At 34.6% G+C, this 21,946-nt stretch overlaps 1 protein-coding gene across 1 annotated transcript in view; it reads right to left on the bottom strand.

Moving 5' to 3' along the window:
* Positions 1–21,946, bottom strand: part of NEGR1 (neuronal growth regulator 1) — an 842,061-nt gene that overhangs the window by 517,728 nt on the left and 302,387 nt on the right. The window contains exon 2 of the mRNA XM_036446268.2: positions 587–819. Within this exon, the coding sequence (XP_036302161.1) occupies positions 587–819 (233 nt within the window). The remainder of the gene's footprint in view (positions 1–586; positions 820–21,946) is intronic.

Here is a 21,946-nt window from a genome sequence, read left to right as displayed (position 1 = left end):
AAAAAGTTCTAATATTTAATGTATCCCTCATAGGTTATCAGATATTTATTTTAATGTATTAATGATGGTTTTTCAAAGATTTATTGAAAGGGTAACTCAAAGAAAGATAGGAAGTGAATCATACACAAAAAATCACAATGTGATGTGAATTTATTTTTATCTTGGTATGTTGGGATTCATATGACTATAATACCCATTACACTTCATGGAATCTAGGAACATAAATCTGGAAGACAATGACCATATGTCTTTCAACATTGTTAGTTACTTCTGAGTCATTTTGTTATCTAAAGATTGAACATTTCTGCCCTAGCTAGTTTTGCTCAGTGGATAGAGCATCGGCCTGCAAACAGAAAGGTCCCAGGTTCGATTCTGGTCAAGGGCACATGCCTGGGTTGTGGGCTCGATCCCCAGTGGGGACTTGCAGGAGGCAGCCTATTCATGATTCTCTCTAATTATGAATGTTTCTCTCTCTCTCTCTCCCACTTCCTTCCTCTCTGAAATCAATAAAAATATATTAAAAAAATAAAGATTGAACATTTCTAAGCAGGGTCCCTCCCAGTATAGCAGTTATGGAAACACATACCTTGCACAGTTAGATGCACCTGCATTGTTCTCGGCGTATGTTGAGTCTGAACAGAACACGTGTATGGGCCATCATCTGTCACATCCACGTTTTGTATCTGGAGGCTGTAGTCTCTTTTATTCAATGTTGAAATGGAAACTCGAGGATCCACGGACCACTTATCACCTCCCGCAAAAATAATACTTGACCGGTTCAGCCAGGCACCCTTTGAAGCTCCATCTTCCAAATAACACCTACAAATTACCAGAGACAGAACACTATTAATCAAGTGAAAATGAGAGACATTATCTTTGTTCTGACTGTATTTTCATATGCTGAATTACAGCACTTCATCAAATCCTAACATCAGACATAAACACAGGAAACATGAACACACTGATGGGTCTTCATTCCCAATACAAATGTGAAACAATATCTGCATACAGCTTTGTTTTGTGTTGAGCTTGTGTGTGTGTGTGTGTGTGTGTGTGTGTTTTCATTGAAAGTCAGTCAAAATCAGTTTTCATTCTTTTTGTATTACAAGAAATTTAATAAAGCTAAATTAGTTCATATAACAATGTTTGACATTAAAACAATGTTTGACATTCTGTTCTTTGAAATGATAAGAAGAAGGAAAGATGTATGAGTCAGCCTCTTTTAACCCAATCCAATTCTGAATATAATGTACCAGGTGCAGAATGCAAAGCGTAGAATAGTACCATATACATGTTTATTTTTAAAATCCCCTGCATTTTCCCAGTGGTAAGTTTTCACACTAAAACTATAAACTGCATTTCACTTGATAGTATTGCTGTTGTAATTAAATGTAGCAATTTTAGTAGCACATTCATTTATTCAATAAATATTTATGAAGCATCTACTGCTTACGGATTAAAAAAAAAACATAGTGTCCTTGCTCTTCTAAATGTTTAGTCTAGTAAGGACGACAACTAAGCAATTTAGTTAATACTGTACATTTAATAAAAATAATGTTATTATTTCAAGCTAAGGTCCATGAGAGACAAAAGCGGGTTACTTGACTCACTAAGAGTATTGGGGTATAGAAAATGGCTTTCAGGGAGAGGATGGGATGGGATGGGATGAGATGGGATGGGATAGGATAGGATAGGATAGGATAGGATAGGATAGGATAGGATAGGATGGGATGGGATGGGATAGGATGGGATGGGATAGAATAGGAAATGCCCAAGCTAAAGCAGTGAGAAGTGGAAGATGTAGCCTTTTAGACAGAAGTGCTATACATGGGCAACACAGGGAAAGGTGAGAGAAATAAGACATTCCCAGGATGTGCAAATAAGCATGGCTATAAGGGAAGGGTGAGAGATGCAACTGGAATGGTAAACTGGAACCAGATGATGATGATGATAGTAAGCATGATGACAGTAGATTTGGAGGCCAAATTCAAAGCCATTTATTCAAAGTTGTATTCTGTAACAAGATTCAACTATACAACTTTGAATCTAATAGAAGTCAGGCACATCAAGACTTAGAACAGAAGGCTCTGGTCATATATCAGTGATTTTGCTGAGGCCTGGAATTCTGTTTTGTCTTGAAAACATTCTGATACAAATTAAAGACTGGTTCTCTTAAACGAGTACAAAGCACAGCTACAGAATGAAAATACACATACATGGAAATAGTTTGACAGCATTTCCACAGAACACCTTGGGGGATTGAACACGGTGTTTGAGATTGCTACAAAATTGCAAGCTGAATGCAGCAGGGGTAGGTTGCTGCCAACTGCATGAAACTAATCAGTGGGTGAAAAAAAAATTAGGAACAGGGTACATTGCAGAATCTCATTTGCAGTCAGCTTCACCATCTATGAATCCAAACTAGTGGAAGTCATAAAGGTCACTGTTCATTGGAAAGCTTTTCTTTATGTATGTAATGAAGAAAATAAAACACACTTTAATGGTATAATTAAACAATTATAGTGTATTTCCATTCTTTTAAATATGCAGAAAGAAGATAGAGAATACATATTTCCCATTTCCCAAGATCATATTTGTACTTTTGGTTACAAAACTAAAACACCACTACTAGGCTTGTGATAATCCCAATGTTTGTATTTACTACCTGGATTTGTGAAGTTTATTGTGTGACCTCTCCATTCATGGCCTTCACACATTATCTGATGCTCATAACAACCCTGCACTGTATGGATTGCTATGTCTAATTCATCACCAGAAAAATAACTGGAATGCTTGGGTTATATGACTTGCCCTGGCCACACCAGTAGTGAGTGGCAAAGTTGAATATATAATTGAGTCTAATAGTTCTATATCCAATGTCCTTTACACCATAATGCATGCAGATCAAAGACTTTTAAAATAGGTTTCAGAAATGGGAAGATGATTAGGATGTTGCAGATATTACTGCAAGTAATTTCTTATTTACTGAATATGACCAACTACTTAACCTGTCCTATTCTAAAGGAAGCAGAACATTAATTATTAATGGATATTTGACCATGAAAGTCTGATTTTGAACACCCTGCTCTGCATTTCCCTCTCCCTAGAGACAGAAGCAGCTTTTCCTTTATGTGGTGGGTATTAGAGAACCATGGAGATTAACCAGCCTTTAGACATGAGCTCTTTCATAGACCTGGTCTGGGTTGTAACTTCTAGTCTTAGCATAAGCACTGTTCCTCTGTTCTGGCATGCCAGGGACCATCAGGAAGAATAGAAGTTATATTCTGCTGTGAAGATGAAAAAATGAGCCCTTTATGTCCTCTGGGCTTAGGTAAATTATATTTCATAATTGTTATTGGTCCCAACTCAAAGCTTGTAAAGACATACATTAGAAAAACCCTCAAACCAGACTCATAAAAAAGAAAGAAAAGAAAACAACAACAAAAAAACCCACATTTTTTGTATTATTTCCTCAGATTGCTGTATAATTATTATCAAATTATACTACTGAGTTAGAATTTAACCCAAATGACCATTTATGGATTTTATAAATTGGAAACAGCAAGACTTTCTATTTTATAAAAATTATAAGATATATCAAATTTATATATTTTAATGTCAACTATAAGGTGATTATATAAAATTAGTGGCCTGGTGCACAAAAATTCATGCACAGGGGGTAGGGGGTTGTCCCTCAGAGTGGCCTGCTCCTTTCCAATCTGGGACCCTTTGGAGGATGTCCGACTGCTGGTTTAGGCACGATCTTTCAGGGATTGGGCCTAAACAGGCAGTCAGAAATGCCTCTTGCAATCTGGGACCTCTGGCTCCTAACAGCTCACCTGCCTGCCTGCTTGATCAATCCTAATCACTCTGCCTGCTGGCCTGATCACCCCCAACTTTCCTCCCCTCCTGGCCTGATCACCTTTAGCCACCTCTGCCTCAGCCCCGCCACCATTGCTTTGTCTGCACAGATGTCTAGAAGATCTCTGGGAAGGTCTCCTGGTCTAATTGGCATGTTGCACTTTTATTAGGATAGATGATTAGTAAATATATTAAATAGGCCAAACAAATAAATCTGATTCCTTGAGAATAGCAATCTATATCTTCTACCTCCACATTCACCCTATTTTTCCCCATTTACAATACAAAGGATTCTGTCAAACATGTGTGCTGCATTAAGAAAGAATTCTGGAGTGAAGGAAGGAAGGTATCATGAACAGAGCCAGTCAGCTTGAATACTTAACTGTGGTGATAGACGATGCTGTGTACTTTTAGAGTTGGACATTGTCAAGGGTTAGAAGTTCTACCTTTTAGGATTAAGTAATTCCTGTGTGAGGAAGAGGTTAGTGAAGCAAAGACAGGCATGTAGTTAATGAGAGCATGATGAAGCCATAATTCTGGGGTAACAAACTCAGATCTTTTTATCCTCTCCAAGATTTCTAAATGGAAAATTTTAAGAACCAGTGAGCTAAGGATCCCTGCAAAGTTTAGACAATAAAATAATCATAAAATGTTTAATAATTAATACATCCTTTAACTGAGTATGGCATGGATTTTCTTGAAAGTGTTTTCTTTATTTCTTCTTCTTCTTTTTTTTAATCTTCTCCATTATCCCTATAGGCAGATGAGTAAAGCCGTTCAAAAATACAATCCTCAGCATAAGCTGCATTAGCACCATGACAAATATTTCGATTTTCAGTCAATCATCTGGATGTTTTATATACATAGTTTCAAACATATGGTTATTGGAAATGTGATAGCTATAATATGTGGGGAAGATGGGTGAAGGGATGAGAAAAAAAGAGAAAGAACCCATGGACCAGGACAACAGTGTGGTGATTATGGGGAAAGGGGTGAGAGAGGGTATAAGGAGAATAAATGGTGATGAAAAAATAAAATTTAATTTAGTTTCATAATTTTTTAAAAAAGAAAGAAAAATGGCTGGGATATTTATTTATTTATTGATTGATTGATTTTATTGATTTTTCACAGACAGGAAGAGGAATAGAGAGCTAGAAACATCGACGAGAGAGAAACATCGACCAGCTGCCTCCTCCACGCCCCCCCACTGGGGATGTGCCCGCAAACAATGTACATTCCCTGGACCGGAATTGAACCTGGGACCTTTCAGTCAGCAGGCTGATGCTATATCCACTGAAACAAACCGGTTTTGGCTTGGATATTTATTTTGTTTCACGATTGTTAATTATATCAACTTAACTTTGGGTTGATAAAATTAACACAAAGCTAATGCTCTTCTAATCGGAATTGCATTTAACTTCCAAACTCTCTTAAGGAGCTCCTTTATAAATGACATTACCACATATTAGCAAGTCCCTATTTTGGGAGCAATAAGTCCTATTTGGAATGCTGCTAGTTGATCGAACTGATGTTGGAATATTCTAATTGACTCTGTTATATTATCTCCTGTGGTAATTAAATATAAAGCTGGACCTCAGAGAGTTTAGTAGAAATTAGCATATTTAGGTTATTTATTATTTTTTAAAGCTCTATTAGGGAAAAAGCCTATGGCTGCTGAGGAATGATTTGTTTCACTTTCATATCTCTAATGCCCTATAACACTCTCCAAAAACATAATCCTTAGCACCATTACCAGTACTCTATACACCAGGATTTATTCAAGTTTATGAAAAGAAAGCAGCTTTTCTCTAGACACAGTGATTAATGAAAGTTCCCATCAAAGGTACTAACTAATAAAAGAGGAAAATTTGTTTTATTAATTTCCCTTGGATTCAAAACTATGCCATGTGAAAACAATATTGCTATGAAGGAAGATAGTTACCTTCATGGCTATCTTTTCATGGTATCACAAAGTTCTAAATATGACAGATAACTTTTAAAAGAATACAGAGAAAATAAAATAAATAAATTCAGAACCCGTAGGACCTCCATGCTAATTCTTGCATACAAAGAGAGCATTGATATCTTGGCATCCAGGCCACAATGAAAGGAAGTAAAGCATAGATTGAATGAAACAGAACAAATTATATCCACTCCCTTATTTATCTTTATTTTTAAGACACTCTTTCTTAATGTCTCTCAAGCCGGCTATTCACTTGAAAACATCACAGGTAGACATAAACATAGATATAGAGATAATATATATCTATTGACATTAAGCTTAGATAGAGATAGATGTATATGAAAATAGATAGACATGTGTTTATAAACATACATAGTTTTATATTTATATATTTAATATTTTCCAGATAATAATATCATTATATATAACATTATGGCTGACTTACTACTTGAAGTTCGCTTTTACTATTATGATAAAATCTTATTTGTGGCAGAAAGAATTATTGTTATCTTCCTATTTCTTGGCAGGTGTAGGAGGTATAACTTTGTCAAGGAAAACCCATACAATCAACAGCTTCAGTTACATTTTTGTAGTCATGCCTTCTAAATAGCAAGAATTGCATTTTAAAGAAATACCTATGTAAAATGTACTTGTGTAGGTAACAGCTAAATATTATTATGTAAATAATATATTAATATTATTGTGTGCAAAATACTCTTGTAAAGGCATTACATGTATTTCTCACTCATTCTTTACAACAACTTTTTGGAATAGGTATTGTAAAGCACTATCATAATGCCCATTTTACAGAGAGGAAACTAAGATACAAAGAGGTTAAGTAACTTACTGAAATGACTTTCTTATTAAAATTTGTAAAGCATAGAAATAACTTCATTATGACAAAATTGAATTAAACCTTCAGGCATAAGCTACCTACGTAATATCAATGATACATGTACAGTTGTTTTTAGAATGGTAATTATGACAAGTTGGGCATATTTTACTTCACATAGTATGGGGGGAAAAACCTAATTTGTAAAATTTTAGAGAATGAAATCTATTTATTTTATATTTTCTTCTAGCACTTCTTTATAATAATAAATATATATTAAAATATCTTGGAAAAGAGATTGAAAGTTACCAGCTGGTTTCTAATTATAAAAAAAAAATTCTCCAACAACTTAAATATTTTGATACTATAAATCAAAATAAAAAAATAAAAACTTTTCAAGTAAAGATAATAAAACTTCTTGATTTTTTCCCATGAAATCTAAGCTTAATGTCTAATAGATGGAATTAAGTGATAATGTAAATTAATGCAATCAAGTGATAATGTAAATGTATGTTTTTTAGTCTTACTTTACTGTGCAATTTAAATTACTTAAATCTTTATTAAAATAATATTTACTCCACATTTTAAATGCCTAGAAAATCATTAAACATTGGTTTTGTGTTAATCACTAAATTTCAAACATTAAATTCACTTATTTCCACTTGTAATAAAACCATGTTTTTCTATAATACTACAATTTTATTTATCTTATTCTTTCTACTAGCTCATGTAAGTTAAGCCTCCATCTAAGCAAAATATTTGTGTTTAGAAAGGGCAACACCAAGTAATTTTTAAATTTAGAATACTTCAATACATTATTTGTAAATCATTCAACATATAAATTAGCATTTATGAAGTAAAATAGGTATGGGTAAAGAGAGCCTGTACTTTATAACTAAATAAAATAGGAAAGTCTGATTGGTAAAATAACTTCATTTTTGTCCTACTATTGAAGTCTAATCATCATCATCTTGTCTTGATAATAATAAATTTCATTAGCTGAATGATGACTATGGATGGACTAAGAGGCTGGAAAATATATGATCACATTTAACATTCACAGAGCCTTTTGAGAGGTCAGTAGGTCTTTTATTCACATTAAGAGTGGTGCACACATGAATGCAGGCTTAATGAATGAGGCAGAGACTATAAAAAGGACAAGGTGTTACATATTGAGGAAGTTAGTTTAGCACCAGCTTTGTTCAAATGATTTTAAGCATGAATCGAATTGGAAAATGTTTCAGTCATTTCTACTTTTTGTTTTTGAATCCAACTAAACCAGCTTGCTTTCTCCCACGAGGACTTGAATATGAGATCCTTGGATCTGGAAGGGCTTCAAGATTTCTGTTAACTAGCAGGTGCTCTGAACCGCTGTGGGGAGAATTCTGTCTGCAGCGCTGCTCCCTGGCAGATGCTTCCTGGAGAAGTTGGACTTTCACCTCAGGAGCTATAAAAGGGAGTGAGTACTACATTCAAAATGCGTGCAGGAGGCATTTAAAGTAACTGCATCTGAGAGGGAGAATCAAATCAGCCCAGAGAAGTGTCGCGATAAAGTGCTAAGCTCCAAGCATACCTTGCTCTTCTGTCCTCTTTTTGGGGGAAGCAGAACAGGCACCTCTTTCTCAGAACCAGGGGAAAACAACATGGAGTTCTGTACTCAAACAGTATCAGCAACTCTACTGCCTCACATCAACCGTCTTTGTATCTAAGTAATTTAGAAAATATCCTATTTGCATATAGATACAGCTGAGAAAAAAAGAAACAAAAAAAATAAACAGAAAGGTATATACTTCTTTACAGCGTTGGTGAATATAGACATTTAAAAAATGAAAAGAATTATAAGAACCATACTTTTTTATATTTTATTGATTTTTTACAGAGAGGAAGGGAGAGGGATAGAGAGCTAGAAATATCAATGGGAGAGAAACATCTACCAGCTGTTTCCTGCACATCCCCCACCGGGGATGTGCCCGCAACCAATGTACATGCCCTTGACCAGAATTAAACCCTTCAGTCCGCAGACCAATGTTCAATCCACTGAGCCAAACCGGTTTTGGCAAGAATCATTCTATTTATGTTGGTCTTTAAACTTTCTGTTGGTCACTGCTGGATTTTTTATTTTTTTATATAAAAATTAAGAATAAAATTTTAAAAACTATCAGTTCCTACACAGGCCTTGGGAAATCACTAAACACCCATAGGGTATTATTTATACCACAGTTTAAAACTTTTTGATACCTAGAATGCTATATTTCATATTTTCTATTGTTCAGCTTTTGAACTCCTTATTTAAAGCTACCAGCATATTTGTCTCTAATTTTTCTCTTTTTTTCAACTTCAGATTCTGTATGCGTAGGAATAAGGAAAACAGAAGACTGAATTTGTGTGAGAATTATTGGAATGTAAGTTTACAGAATAATTTTAGTACCCCAAAAAATTATTAAAAAATATATAATTTCAAATAATTTCTTAAATATAATTTCAAAAAGTCTTTCACTTTCTTTGGTACTTTAAGGTGATGCTTAAATGTAGTAAAAATCTGTTGAAAACAAAGCAAAACTTGCTTAAGACAGGCTATAATTATCAGTAAATTAAAATCATTTACCTTATCGTTTAAAACTAACAATACTAATAATATCTGAATTTTGCTGAATTCCATGAGTTTGATTATTCATTCATATTTCTTAATATTTAAACATATTTGAGCATTGTAAACTAGTACCCATGGATTTTAAATATTTATTTTTAAGCATATACCTTGGTAGTCTCTTGAGTTTCTTCTCGTTCTGAAAAATCTAAAATATACTTATCTTTTTAGAGGACCAACTCTTTTGTTATTGTTAAATCTTTACTGCCTCAAGATATCTGTGTGAATTTCAAGAGTTGTGTTTGTGTATATGTGAGTGTGTGTGTGTATGTGAGGGAAGACATTTGATGCAAAAATTGACAGGCAGTGAAAATGAATATAATTACAAGGATGGAAATTTTGAATATGTTACCAACATTTAATTTATATTCATTATATCTGAGTTGTTGCCTACAGAAAATTCCAGAGCGTCTACAAATATCAATGCATCTCTTGCTGGAGGATCCATCCAGCAGTAGTCTCTAGTGGACAGCTGGACCTGTCATATCTCAGTACCTGGCTGGCTGAGGAAAAGAAGTGCCTCCAAGGGATGTAAAATTCCACTGTGATTTGTGAAAAGCTGAAATTACAGCCATGAATTTCTGGCTGGACCTCTGCTTGTTGTCCTATTTCCATGACTGAATTCTCAAGGACACAATTCTGTGATATTGATCATTACCTCTTTGAGGCACTTTAAAAAGTCAACCTGAAGAGTCAAGAAGAAAAGTATCACTGTAAATGTCCTCTAAAAACAGGTGAATTGGAATCTGGTGAAAAGTTTATATGATTTCTCCAAGGATAATTGTACCCTGCATTCAAACAACATGGGGTTAAATCACAATTTTTCCTGACTCCTACTAACCTTAGAAATTTGGGGACTATTTAATTTTTCTAAGTTTTCACAGTTGATTCTTTAAAACGAGGAAAGTATATGTCCTAGAAAGGGCTATTTTGAGGATTAACTGAAATGTCCCATGTGATAGACCTAAGCATTTAACCTTAGACACCATTGCTTTGGGAGACTCTTCCTGACCTCTCTATTCCATGCCTATGGCAGGTTTAATTGACCTCTCCTAAAATCTGCATTGCTCCAGCACATTAATTATCTTATTTGATTGCCCCTTGCTGTGAAATAGTTATTATTTATTTTATATATATATATATTTGTATTGATTTCAAAGAGAAAAGGAGAGAGAGAGATAGACAGAAACATCAGTGATGAGAGAGAATCACTGATTGGCTGCCTCCTGCACACACCCCCTTAACTGGGGATCCAGCCCACCACCATGCCCCTGACTGGGACCTAGAACCCTTCAGACCACAGGCTGATGCTCTATCCACTGAGAAAAATTGGCTAGGGCTAAAAATCATTTTTAAAATCATTTATCAACTATGCTAAACTGTAAAGGACTCTAGTTGTTGACTGGTTCATTGTGATGTCCTGCAACAAGTGCATTTCTACCTAAAATATATTTTTAATACTATGAGAACTCTATATGAAGTGTTGTGAAAATGGTATAAAAATGAAACAACAGACTGTTGGGAACAAGAATGGGGTGGGACTAGCACAGCCAGCATTGACAGTCACCTTATTGTCATTGCTGTAAACCAGTGTTTCCTAAACTTTTGACATATGTGTACCCCTTCTATAATTTTCATAATGCTGAGTACCCCTCATGAGAACGTAGAATTAGGCACAGCTAAGCACGGTGCAGTGCATATTCCCACCAAACTCTTCCAGTACCCCTGGGGGTATCAGTACCACACTTTGGGAAACACTGCTGAATGCTCTTGGTTATCCTTAAGGTAAGAACACACAGAAATCTCAGGATTTCCTCCATGACTCAAAAATGGAATATTGTATGTGGAACAAAAGGCTGTGCTCACTATCTACAGAGGTTACTTGTACCTGCTCCTTCATTTTACCATAAAAATAATTTAGTGATGAGAAAATCTAGCTTTGATGTACTGAAAGTAAAACAAACCCCCATTTGACTCAGAAAAACAAATAGAAGCCACTCCCATCGCATGGTATTTTCTCAGAATGTGTGAGCAAAACTCAGGAGCTAGTTTAAATAGATAGTGAGAAAGAGTTATAACGAAAACTTACTAGATAAAAGAATAAACATATTGTTTTAATAAAGACAAAGCTTACTCATTTGATTTTAATTTGATTTATATTTTTAGGTTATTAAAAGGTTGATGATCTACAAACATGTTCATTGTTAAATATTATCAATGTATATGTCAATTAGGTTAGAGTTCTTACTTTGAAACAATAAGTCTTTCACTTCTTTAACCAAAGAAAAATTTATCGTTCACTGTCCTTAAAATTATCTGCATTTTCTTGCTGAACACACTAGCCATTACTGTTAGTATCATTTGTAGTTAACATAACACATATTTGGGTAACATCATTAAACATAATAAATGTACTGTAGCAGTAACTTGGTGAAGAAAAGAGTAAGAATGGAAATTTAATACATTTTTTTTATTTTGATATGTAAGATGTAGTGCCCCTGAAATTTTAAGGGTTATTTCACTTAATTTTTTTCACTTGAGGCATTTTCCTCCTCAAAGACTGTTTTATTCCTGAGCTGGTTTCCTGTGTATGAAACTCCTTACCGTTTACTCTACAATTCTCTACCTTAGCCATTAATCTCTCGCGTGAAGCTGCCAAAATCTTTTATGAAAATCGAAGTGTACTATATCCACTTTTCTTATCTTTCACAGTGCATTATTTTCAAGCAGCCCAGCAAGTTAGTTAAGCATAAACTGCCTTGTAAAATTCATGTTGGAAATACAACCACGCTTTCCTCAGCTTTTATTCTGTTACCAATATTTCACAATTGTCTTTGCGATCAATACTGAACACATGGGCCATTGTTTCCTGGCTTGCTTGTCTCCTGAGCTTCCTAATTCATGACTCGCTTCTGATTCAAAAGCACTTCATGGATGTCACACTATATATATGCATGCATCCTTTTTTCTCTCTAATTGGCTTTTCTAATTATGAGCCCTTGAAAAAAAAACTATCATATTTCTCTTTTTTCTATAGAGCAGTAGCTTACCATATGTATGTTTTCAGGATTTCAAATCAAAATTGTAGAATTCTTTGCCAGTCTTAGTTTTCATGTATTTAGAACAAAAGAAAAATAGATGAGTTTAAATATGTAGGACTTTATGAAGAGCTAGTAGATTTTCAGGTGACATTTTATTGAGTTATGAGCAAATGAATGAATAAATTTCTTTTGAAATACACACCCACCCAACAATTAAACTATTTTTTACTTCCAATTTTTTTTTTTTTTTTTAGATTTAGATTTTTCCAAACCCAAATTGTTCAGATTCTCAGTGACCCTTGTACCCTTTTGAAATGAGTTGGTCATCTTAATCAGCTATTAATGGACAGGCAACTATAGTGGAAAATCACCAATGGTATAATTAATCAAACTACACTTTATATTTAAATACAGAAAATAAGTGAAACTGAGCTATTTTTGCGTAATCTCATTGAGAAATAATCATCCTTCAAAATGAATTCAAGATTGTTATTTTGAGATAGAGTCTGTCAGTTCCCATCTTAATTCCCCTTGAAAATTTACTTTCTAGTTCTAGCTATGCAAGTATACTAGAATAATAATAAAAACGTCCTTGCTTTCAATAAGCTTACAACCAAGAATGGCGTATATACAAAATATTTACACCATGATAGACATGATAGAAGTGCCATAAGAGATAGAATGGTATAGAACTTTTACATGGTGAGAACATATTTCATTGCATTAGAATAATTAGGAAAACTACTAAAAAATAGAGAGGGAGGAAGGTAAAACGCCAAAGAGAAGATAAAGAGGGAAAGCATAAGTCTTTTTTTTGTATAGCCTGAGTTGAAGTGAGGATTCTTAAAACAGAGAGAATATTCAATTAGAAGCTATTATCTTCACCACCAATCATGAAAGACTAGTCTAACTTGTCAACATAGAAATTTCAAATGAGATGATAAATGAGAGAGCCATGATCAAGATGAAATTGTTAGTCTTGAAAGAGGTGGGGGGGTCTAGTATAAGACAAGAGTGAACAGATGGCATTCTTTTCAATTGTAGAAACTTGTATATCTGGAAATATCCAAGTACTCCCTAATTTGGGAAAGTTAGAAACAGTACTTGGATTGAGGGCAGAGATAATAATTATTTTTTAACATATTGCATTTGATACATAGGTACCATCACCAGGATGAGGTAGTCAACTAGTAATTATAAATGCAATCATTAGTAAATAGACATATATGGAAATTATTCACAATAGGTGTGAATATGGTCATACCATGGAGCACTATGAATAAAAAAGAGTTTCAAAGACAATAGAGAGATACCATTAATTTTGGTATCTCTATAATAGTAAGACAAAAACATATTTTAACATGAAAACTAAGAAAAGTTTTAACAAGGAGTGTCTTTAAGTACCTAACACTATAGAGAAATCAAAAGGGACTGAAAACATGTAATTAACCAGAAAATTACTTCTCAGTACATTTTTGAGAGCTGTCTCAGTGCAGTGATGAAGTAAGCATGTACGTATTTTAAGAGGGTTTAGTGGAGAAGAGGATTAATAGAAAACTATAATTTTATAGTATTTATAATGTGTAGTTCTTTTATAAAAACTAGGTTAATGTAAAATGGAAACGATAGCTTTCTCAAGCTTCATTTCTTTCAATCTCATTGCATTTTAATGTCTCTAAGCATTATTTCTTTAGCCTACTACCAAAATACAGCAGGCTTTCATTAGAAAAAAATAATAATTAATTAGATGATCTTGTGTATCCTTAACCTGTAGTGTTTGAAATTGTAAATCACAAATTCACATTTTGGTCCTGCTGAATTGCTAAGCATTATTTAATTACCAATACTACTATACTTTTTATTCAAAGTCTGTCTTCAGCCAATTAACATTTTATATATATATATATATATATATATATATATAATTGATTTTTTTACAGAGAGGAAGAGAGAGGGACAGAGAGTTAGAAACATCAATGAGAGAGAATCATCAATCAGCTGCCTCTTTCATACCTCCTACTGGGGATGTGCCTGCAACCAAGGTACATGCCCTTGAATGGAATCGAAACTGGGACCCTTTAGTCCTCAGGCCAGTGCTCTATCTACTGAGCCAAACCCGTTTTGGCCAATTAACATTTTTCACAAAAGTTTCTTTAGAGCCTAGTCAAGATTTCTGTCCTCAAAATAATACATTTATTGGATATTTTTCATCTCATTTAATTTATTTGGATAATTTAAAATGTATAGATACATGATAGAATCTGAAACCACTTCCTACTCATTTAGGACTTTCAAAAAGAATAATGCTTAGATTGTTTATTTCTTTCTCATCATTAAATTTTAAATTGGTGTGTGTGTGGAAGGGTATATTTAATCCTTAAAATGTATTTATCTATTTCCTATTGTTATAAAAAATGGTTATTTAATAGCCAGCTATCTTGGGTATTTTTGGAAAGCAAAGATAAACCAAGGAAGAGAGAATTTCTTTAAGGAAAAGGGCTTTGACATGAATTGATTTACTGATTATAATGAATCCAAATTCTTTATCTTTCTGAAAGAACATGAACTACAGTTCATAAATTCAGGCTTTGAAAAAATTGAAAGAGGTATTCTAAATTTGGTTAGATATAAGCTTAAATAAAATGAAAGACATAAAAAAATGATGCTGACCGAAGCAATTACTAGGATAATTTGCATATATAATAAGCTGAGAATTAATGGACATTAAATTGAAGCTGAGGGAAGTGTTTGAATAATCATCATTTTTAAGGATTCATGCTTTTCTGACTTCCAAAAGGGAAATTGCTGGGATCAAGATATTAAAAACAAAAACCCATAGAAGCCCATTTCAGAAAATAGTCTAAAAATAAAATCAATCCTAATAAAAGTATTGCAGTCTTGTAGCTGTCAACCACATGTAAGTAATCAAATAATAATTAATATTATTTCATCATTAGTGATAAACTAAATACTAATCAGTTATACACAAATACCTTATAAAAGCTGAGACTTGGAAGGGCAGCAATGGAAACATTAGAAAAAAAATGGCAAAGATTTGTCATCAGACCAATTCAGAGATCATCCATACCCCCCCCCCCCTTTCCAATTATTATGCAGGATTTTGAAAGTTGGGCAGTGAAGAACAGTAATAGGAAGAAAAAGATGCTTCTCTTAAAATATAGTGTTAGAGGATAGCTCTATAAATACCCTGCACCACCAAAAAGCTGAACAAGTTGGTTCTAGAAAAATAAAAGTCTGAAACATCCCTGGAGGCAACATAGCAAAACGAAAACTCTCCTATTTCGAGCACAGCATAAGATAGGAGTGTTCTTTGGAAAAGACAAGAATTCTGGGGAAAGTACAGGCAGCAGGAAAAGAGGAAAAGCAAGTATGAGAGGAATTCACTCCATGAAAGGAGACATAGGAATGAATAGATAGACAAGAGCAGAGTAGGGCTGTTGAGGACAGGAGGTGTGGACATCACTCATTAATAGGGACCCCAGGAGTTGAAGCTGACTCAATGGCACATAATACACACACTGGATAAAGCTTTGCTGTCGATATACTTTATACAATAGAAAAATAAGATGGAAATTAACAGTATAATACTATACACTAAAAATTAAGCTGAAATTTGAACTCAAGGTGTAACTGAATCCAAATACCTGGCCCATTCTACTAGATTTTCCAAACTATTAGAAAACTAGTTTTCATAGATATCTTTTAACATACCCACATGCCAGTAAAGAATATTTTTTGTGTTTTGTTTTGTTTTTCCTAGCACGTTACAAAGAATTATCTGAATGAGTCCAAAAAATAAATAATATATTTTGGTAGTAATGAAAATCAGGTCTTGCATTACTGGACCAAATGACACAGCAACAGAAAAGAAAGGCAAATAATATTATGTAGAAAGTAATTATCTTATGTGGAAGTGAATACATTCTTTTTTTATTATTTTTTCATAGAGGGAGAGAAAGATAGAGAACCATCAATGATGAGAGAGAATCATTGATTGGCTGCCTTCTGCATGCCCACCATGACACAGGATCAAGCCCACAACCCAAAAATGTGTATTTGACCAGAATTGAACATGGGACCCTTTAGTCAGCAGGCTCACACTCTATCCACTGAGCCAAATCAGCTAGAGCTATTCTTGAATGTTAATATTGTCCTTTTCCTAGCCTGCAGACATAAAAGGCAGTGAATTCAGGCTATGGTATCCTCTGAAAGAACAGATTGCAGACTCCCTGAAAGCAGTTTTGAACAGCAAATATCAAGATGGCCACACTGGAACAAAGGAAGAACTAGTAGAATGTCTCTATTGTCTTACCTGCTTATGTTTTATAAAAATTGATTGTTTCTTTGCTTTGGTGCTACAGGGACCATTCATAGAGTCCAATGCTTTATTCTTGCCAATGTATCAAAATCCAAAGAAGCACATTGCAGAAAATAGTCTAAAAATAAAATCAATCCTAATAAAAGTATTACAGTCTTGTAGCTGTCAACCACATGTACGTAATCAAATTTCATTGCATAAAATAGTGATTTGCTCTAGATCAATCTTCAGCTTTAATGTTAAATGAAAGCATTTTATTAGTTACTAGTGGCCCGATGCACAAATGAAGATTTATGCAAGAATGGGCCTTCGTTCCTCTGGCTGCCTGGCACCGCCTTAGCTCTGGCCAGAGGCCCCTTTCTGCTGTGGCCCGGAATCGCCTTTCTGCCTTTCAATGCTGTCCAGACGCCCCAAGTGGCTGGGGCGGTGTGAAATACCTGCCCCGTGGCCACTTGGTGCCTGTGTATGCAAATCAATTCACCATCTTTGTTGGGTTAATTTGCATAGTCACTCTTGATTGGCTGGTGGGTTTCACGAAGGTAGGTCAATTAGCATGTACTCTTTTATTAGGTAGATTGTTTATAGTTTTGAATACACTTTATTTTCCCAAAAGAGTTAAGCATTGATAAATTTTAGAGTAAGGTTTGCTAAATTACCCACATCTCAGGTGTAGGGCAGCAGTGGCACAGATCATGATACATATCTCTGATGTTAGTACCTTTCATGATTTTTGTGGCTATCCATGACATTCAGTTTCCACAGAACCTTCAGCTGGGTTCAATTAACTATGCTGCAGTTAGGGAAAGAACAGGCTTATAAACAAATCACACTTCAGAGTGGAAGCTTATGTTCACACATTGTCTATAAAGAACATTTGCCCTGTTTTAAAGATGAAGATGTGCTGAAGGCAGCATTAAAATGGATAAATTCAATTTATTTTCATTTGATTTCACTTGTAAATCAGGTATATATCAAGATACAAGTAAATATTTTAAAAGGCAGAGCAAATATTGAGTAGTTTTGGCAATCAAAGGATACTCCAACAAATATATATATTTGATCTGATTTATTTTAACACTAAACACATAGTTTCAATATTTAAGTTTGATTATCAACTCCTGAAGTTCAAAAATATTCTTGCTGCTGATAGATTCAGAGCCCAGCATAGTGTCTGACATCTACAATGCCTCAACTTTTATTGCTTAAATAAATTATCAATTAAATAAATCATCTTTCAGCATGATTATTAGCATACATTACAAATATAGCATATTCAAAGAAATCATGGTGAAGCAGCATCCTCTTACAAAACTAAATTCTCACCTTTCTGCACTTTTAATTATTTTTTTTGTTAAAGCTGCAGAAATAGTGAAGGAGTGAGGACTCTTTCCATACATGATAAAAGTAATGAGCAATAAGAAACCTAAGCCTCAATGAGTGAAAACATATTAAAGTAAAATGGAGAAATGAAATCAATGTTTTTTAACACTAATAATTTTAAAGCTTTGCAATGTTTATGAAATTTTCTATCAATGCATGCCAGTCATATCAGGAAGAAATATTCCAATTTTACTTTCTCTAAATTTTAATGGTCATATAGGTATACACTTGGTCTAAAGTGTAACTGCAGAGAATGTGGGGTTCTTGGGAATGTGGGGTTCTATAGCCTATTATACATGCCTCAAAAATATATGTAAAGTGAAATTAATGTTTTCCAAAGTGGGTACCATGGAGATACTTCCTTGGAATATTAAAAGGCCTCTCTTCAGAATGTAGTTCCATGTATAAATGAATTAAAATATGTTTCCTTATAATAGGGATTCTCAGAACACTTAGTATATTAATGCCCATGAGGGTTCTTTAAAAAAAGGAGAGAATACTAGGTATATAAAAACTTATTATTGTTAATAGATTATTAATCTCTTAATACCCTGTCCAAGATTAATCTTGCAGATTTAGTATCTCAGAGAAGGAGAAAAATGACAAACTGAAAGCCATGCCTATTCAGCAAGGTTCACTTTGTCCATTCTGCTCATTTAGAGACTTGGTCTATACACCAGAAGACCAAATGCCACAGCCATAGTACTGGGATTAAATTCAAAGGAAAACATGATAGCATCAGGTATTTTGTTTTACCTGGTAATCTGAGGCTCTAAAATACAGTATCAAAAGCACCAAAGTTATATTAAACCAATTTTAGACAAATAATTAGTCCACACTTTATAAAAATGAATCAAACTGTATAGGTATAGAATTAGTATTTTTTAGATAAATAAAAATCAATATAAAGCCTAGTAATATACAAATACAAAATTTTGAAGATTTATAGCAACAGAATGCTTTTGTTTCTGCAGTTGGGAGGAATAAAGCATATGCTAATTAAGTTATTGTGTAAAATACTGTCTTCATATGAGACCAAAACATTTCTCAATAATCACTTTTAAATAATAATCACATGAATGAGTCTTGAAATTTGTAATTCATTCAACATATCTATCCCTCTCATTGGTATTGTAAAATTGGGGCAGATCAGGGCTGGGCCTGTTGGGAGGAGAAGACTGTGGGAGGTTGGCAGGCCTGACTGCCCCAATTGAGAGCCATCAGGGCCAGGCTGGCTGGGGAGAAAGGCTGTGGGTGATTGGCTGGTGAGCCCTGCCTCCAATTGGGGTGAGGTACCAATTGGAGGTGAAGCTGGCTTGGGGAAGGGGCAGCAGGCCAATCTGGGTGGTGGTGCTGAGTGGGGGTGGGGCCGGCTGTGGGGAGCAGCTGTGGGTGGGTGGTCTGCGAGTCCCAACCCCAATTGATGGAGCATGGGTGGGAGGTTGGGGGGGGGGGGCAATCGGGAGCAGAGAGGTCAATGGGGGAAAAGGAGAGTCATGAAATTCTTTAAACAATAAAGAATTTAACTTTAAAAAAAAAGCAAAAATAAATAAAATAAAAGACTTGTGGCTGTATTAAGCAATAAAATAAATTAAACAATAATTTTATTTTCTTGGTATATACGGAAATAAATTAACTTAAATGAATGTAAACTTTTTCAATATATTTGTTTCCCAAGATATATCCTCCTTTGTCAATGTTTCTTTTTGGTTGAAGAAATGTTTTAGGAATATGCTTGGTAAAGTATCTTAAATACATTATTCACATATGGACATGCTAGATCTGGTCTACTGTTTTGCTGGGGTCTGATTTTTTTTTGGGGGGGGAGGGGTCTAAGTAAATTAAAATGAATAGTTAATGTTGTTATCCTCTTTTTAACATATGTATATCCTAATAATTTAATTGTCTATAATTTATTTTTAGTACTTTTAAAACTTCATACTTATTTCTTCATATTTAATTCTACTTTAATTATTTTCATGACAAAATCCTTTTACATTTCCTAATAGTTACGAATTTTGACTGACACTTTCTGAATTGAAAATCTTTACACACATGAAACATTTTTCCCAATATGTTCCACACACAGTTTTAATAAGAGTTCAAAATGACATCATCAAAATTGAAAATGCAGTCCAGATATCTTACATTATATATATTCTATTGATATACTAGCTTTTCAAAAACTTGTACACCATAGAAATGATAATAATGTTAATTTATATAGGCACTAGAGGCCCGCTCCACAAAGAGATTCCTGCAATAGGCCTTTCTTCCCCAGGCTGCCAGCACTGGTTTTCTTCTTGCACCTGGGGCCCAGGCCTTCCCTCTGGTAGCCACCTTCAGTCTTCACTCCAGGCAGAGCGACACTCCTGTAACTCCCCCCAACCCCTGCCCTCTGTCCCTGCCCCTCCTTGTCATACCAGGCATCCAGCTCTGCCTGGCCAATCTGTGCCTGCATGCATGCTGCCCAGAGGCCCAGAGCAGCTGGGGGGGCAGGGCTGCCACCACCTTTGTTGGGTGAGTTTGCATACTCACTCCTGATTGGCTGGTGGGCATAAAAAAGTGACAGTCCATTTGCATGTTTCTCTTTTATTAATGTAAATTCCCCTATCTCTCAAATCTCAAATAAATAATTTTCATAGGGCCGAAACTGGTTTGGCTCAGTGAATAGAGTGTCGGCCTGCAGACTGAGGGGTCCCAGGTTTAATTCCAGTCAAGGGCATGTATCTTGGTTGCGGGCACATCTCCGATAGGGAGTGTGAAGGAGGCAGCTGATCCATGATCTCTCTCATCGATGTTTCTAACTCTATCTCTCTCCCTTCTCTCTGTAAAAAAAAATCAATAAAATATATTTTTTTAAATAAATAAATAAATAATTTCATAGGTAGACACTAAGGCAAATATATATTAACTCTGAAAGGTATAAAAAAATTACATCAGCCTCCAAGAATGTATGGTACGCTTTCAGACTAGCAAAATTGACTTTAAAAGATTTTCAAATACATTTTTAGAGTGTTTTTTTGTTTACATAATTGTTGAAGACATCTCAAACATTTCTTTTAAATGAACTTAGTGACATTTACTGACCACCTTCTATGTGGAAGACATTGTGCTTGCCCTATGAAACTTCTTTAAAATTGGTTCTTGAATAGAAGTATTTTTCTAATTGTCCTCTTATAAATAACACTAGAGGTCTGATGCACAGATTCATGCACTGGTGGGGTCCCTCAGTCTGGCCTGTGCCCTCTCCCAACTCAGGCTCCCTTGGGGGATGTCAGACCTTCAATTCTGGCTCAATCCCCACAGGCCAGGGCGAGGGACATCACAGGTGCACAAACCCACACACCGGGTCTCTAGCATGTATATAAGATCTTTGGTTAATCTCTTCCTGCCTTCCCTCTTCCCTCTCCCCTCTTAGATTCATCAGCCTGTTTTATGTTTCCATGCCTGTGTATTGAGCATCTGTCCCCTGGTAGTCATTGTGTGTCATAGCTACTGGTTGAATGGTCAAACAGTTGACGGTCACTTAGACTTTTATATATCTAGATTGCTAGTTTCTTTGTTTTATAGTCTATGGTTAAAGTTATAAGATGGCATTTGTTCTACAGTAGGTCCTTTAAAGAAATACTTATTGTCACACAAATTTGAATCTGATACAAAGCAACTGGGTATAATTTTACAGGAGTTTTATACTGTCTAGAAAAGAATCATAGTATAAAATACAAATGTAAATTTCCTTTATTTCTTATTAAAGTTTATTTTTTAATGACCAGAGCAGATTTTCCAATTAATTATATTACTGTTATTAGGTTTTCATTTCTTGTATCCTCTTAAACTCTGTCCAGCATCCAATGAACAATAGTGGCTCATTAGAAGTCTC

This window comes from Pipistrellus kuhlii, unplaced genomic scaffold (assembly GCF_014108245.1).
Source record: "Pipistrellus kuhlii isolate mPipKuh1 unplaced genomic scaffold, mPipKuh1.p scaffold_m20_p_2, whole genome shotgun sequence".
In the NCBI taxonomy this organism is placed as follows: Eukaryota; Metazoa; Chordata; class Mammalia; order Chiroptera; family Vespertilionidae; genus Pipistrellus; species Pipistrellus kuhlii.
This window is presented reverse-complemented; position numbering and strand designations above follow the sequence as displayed.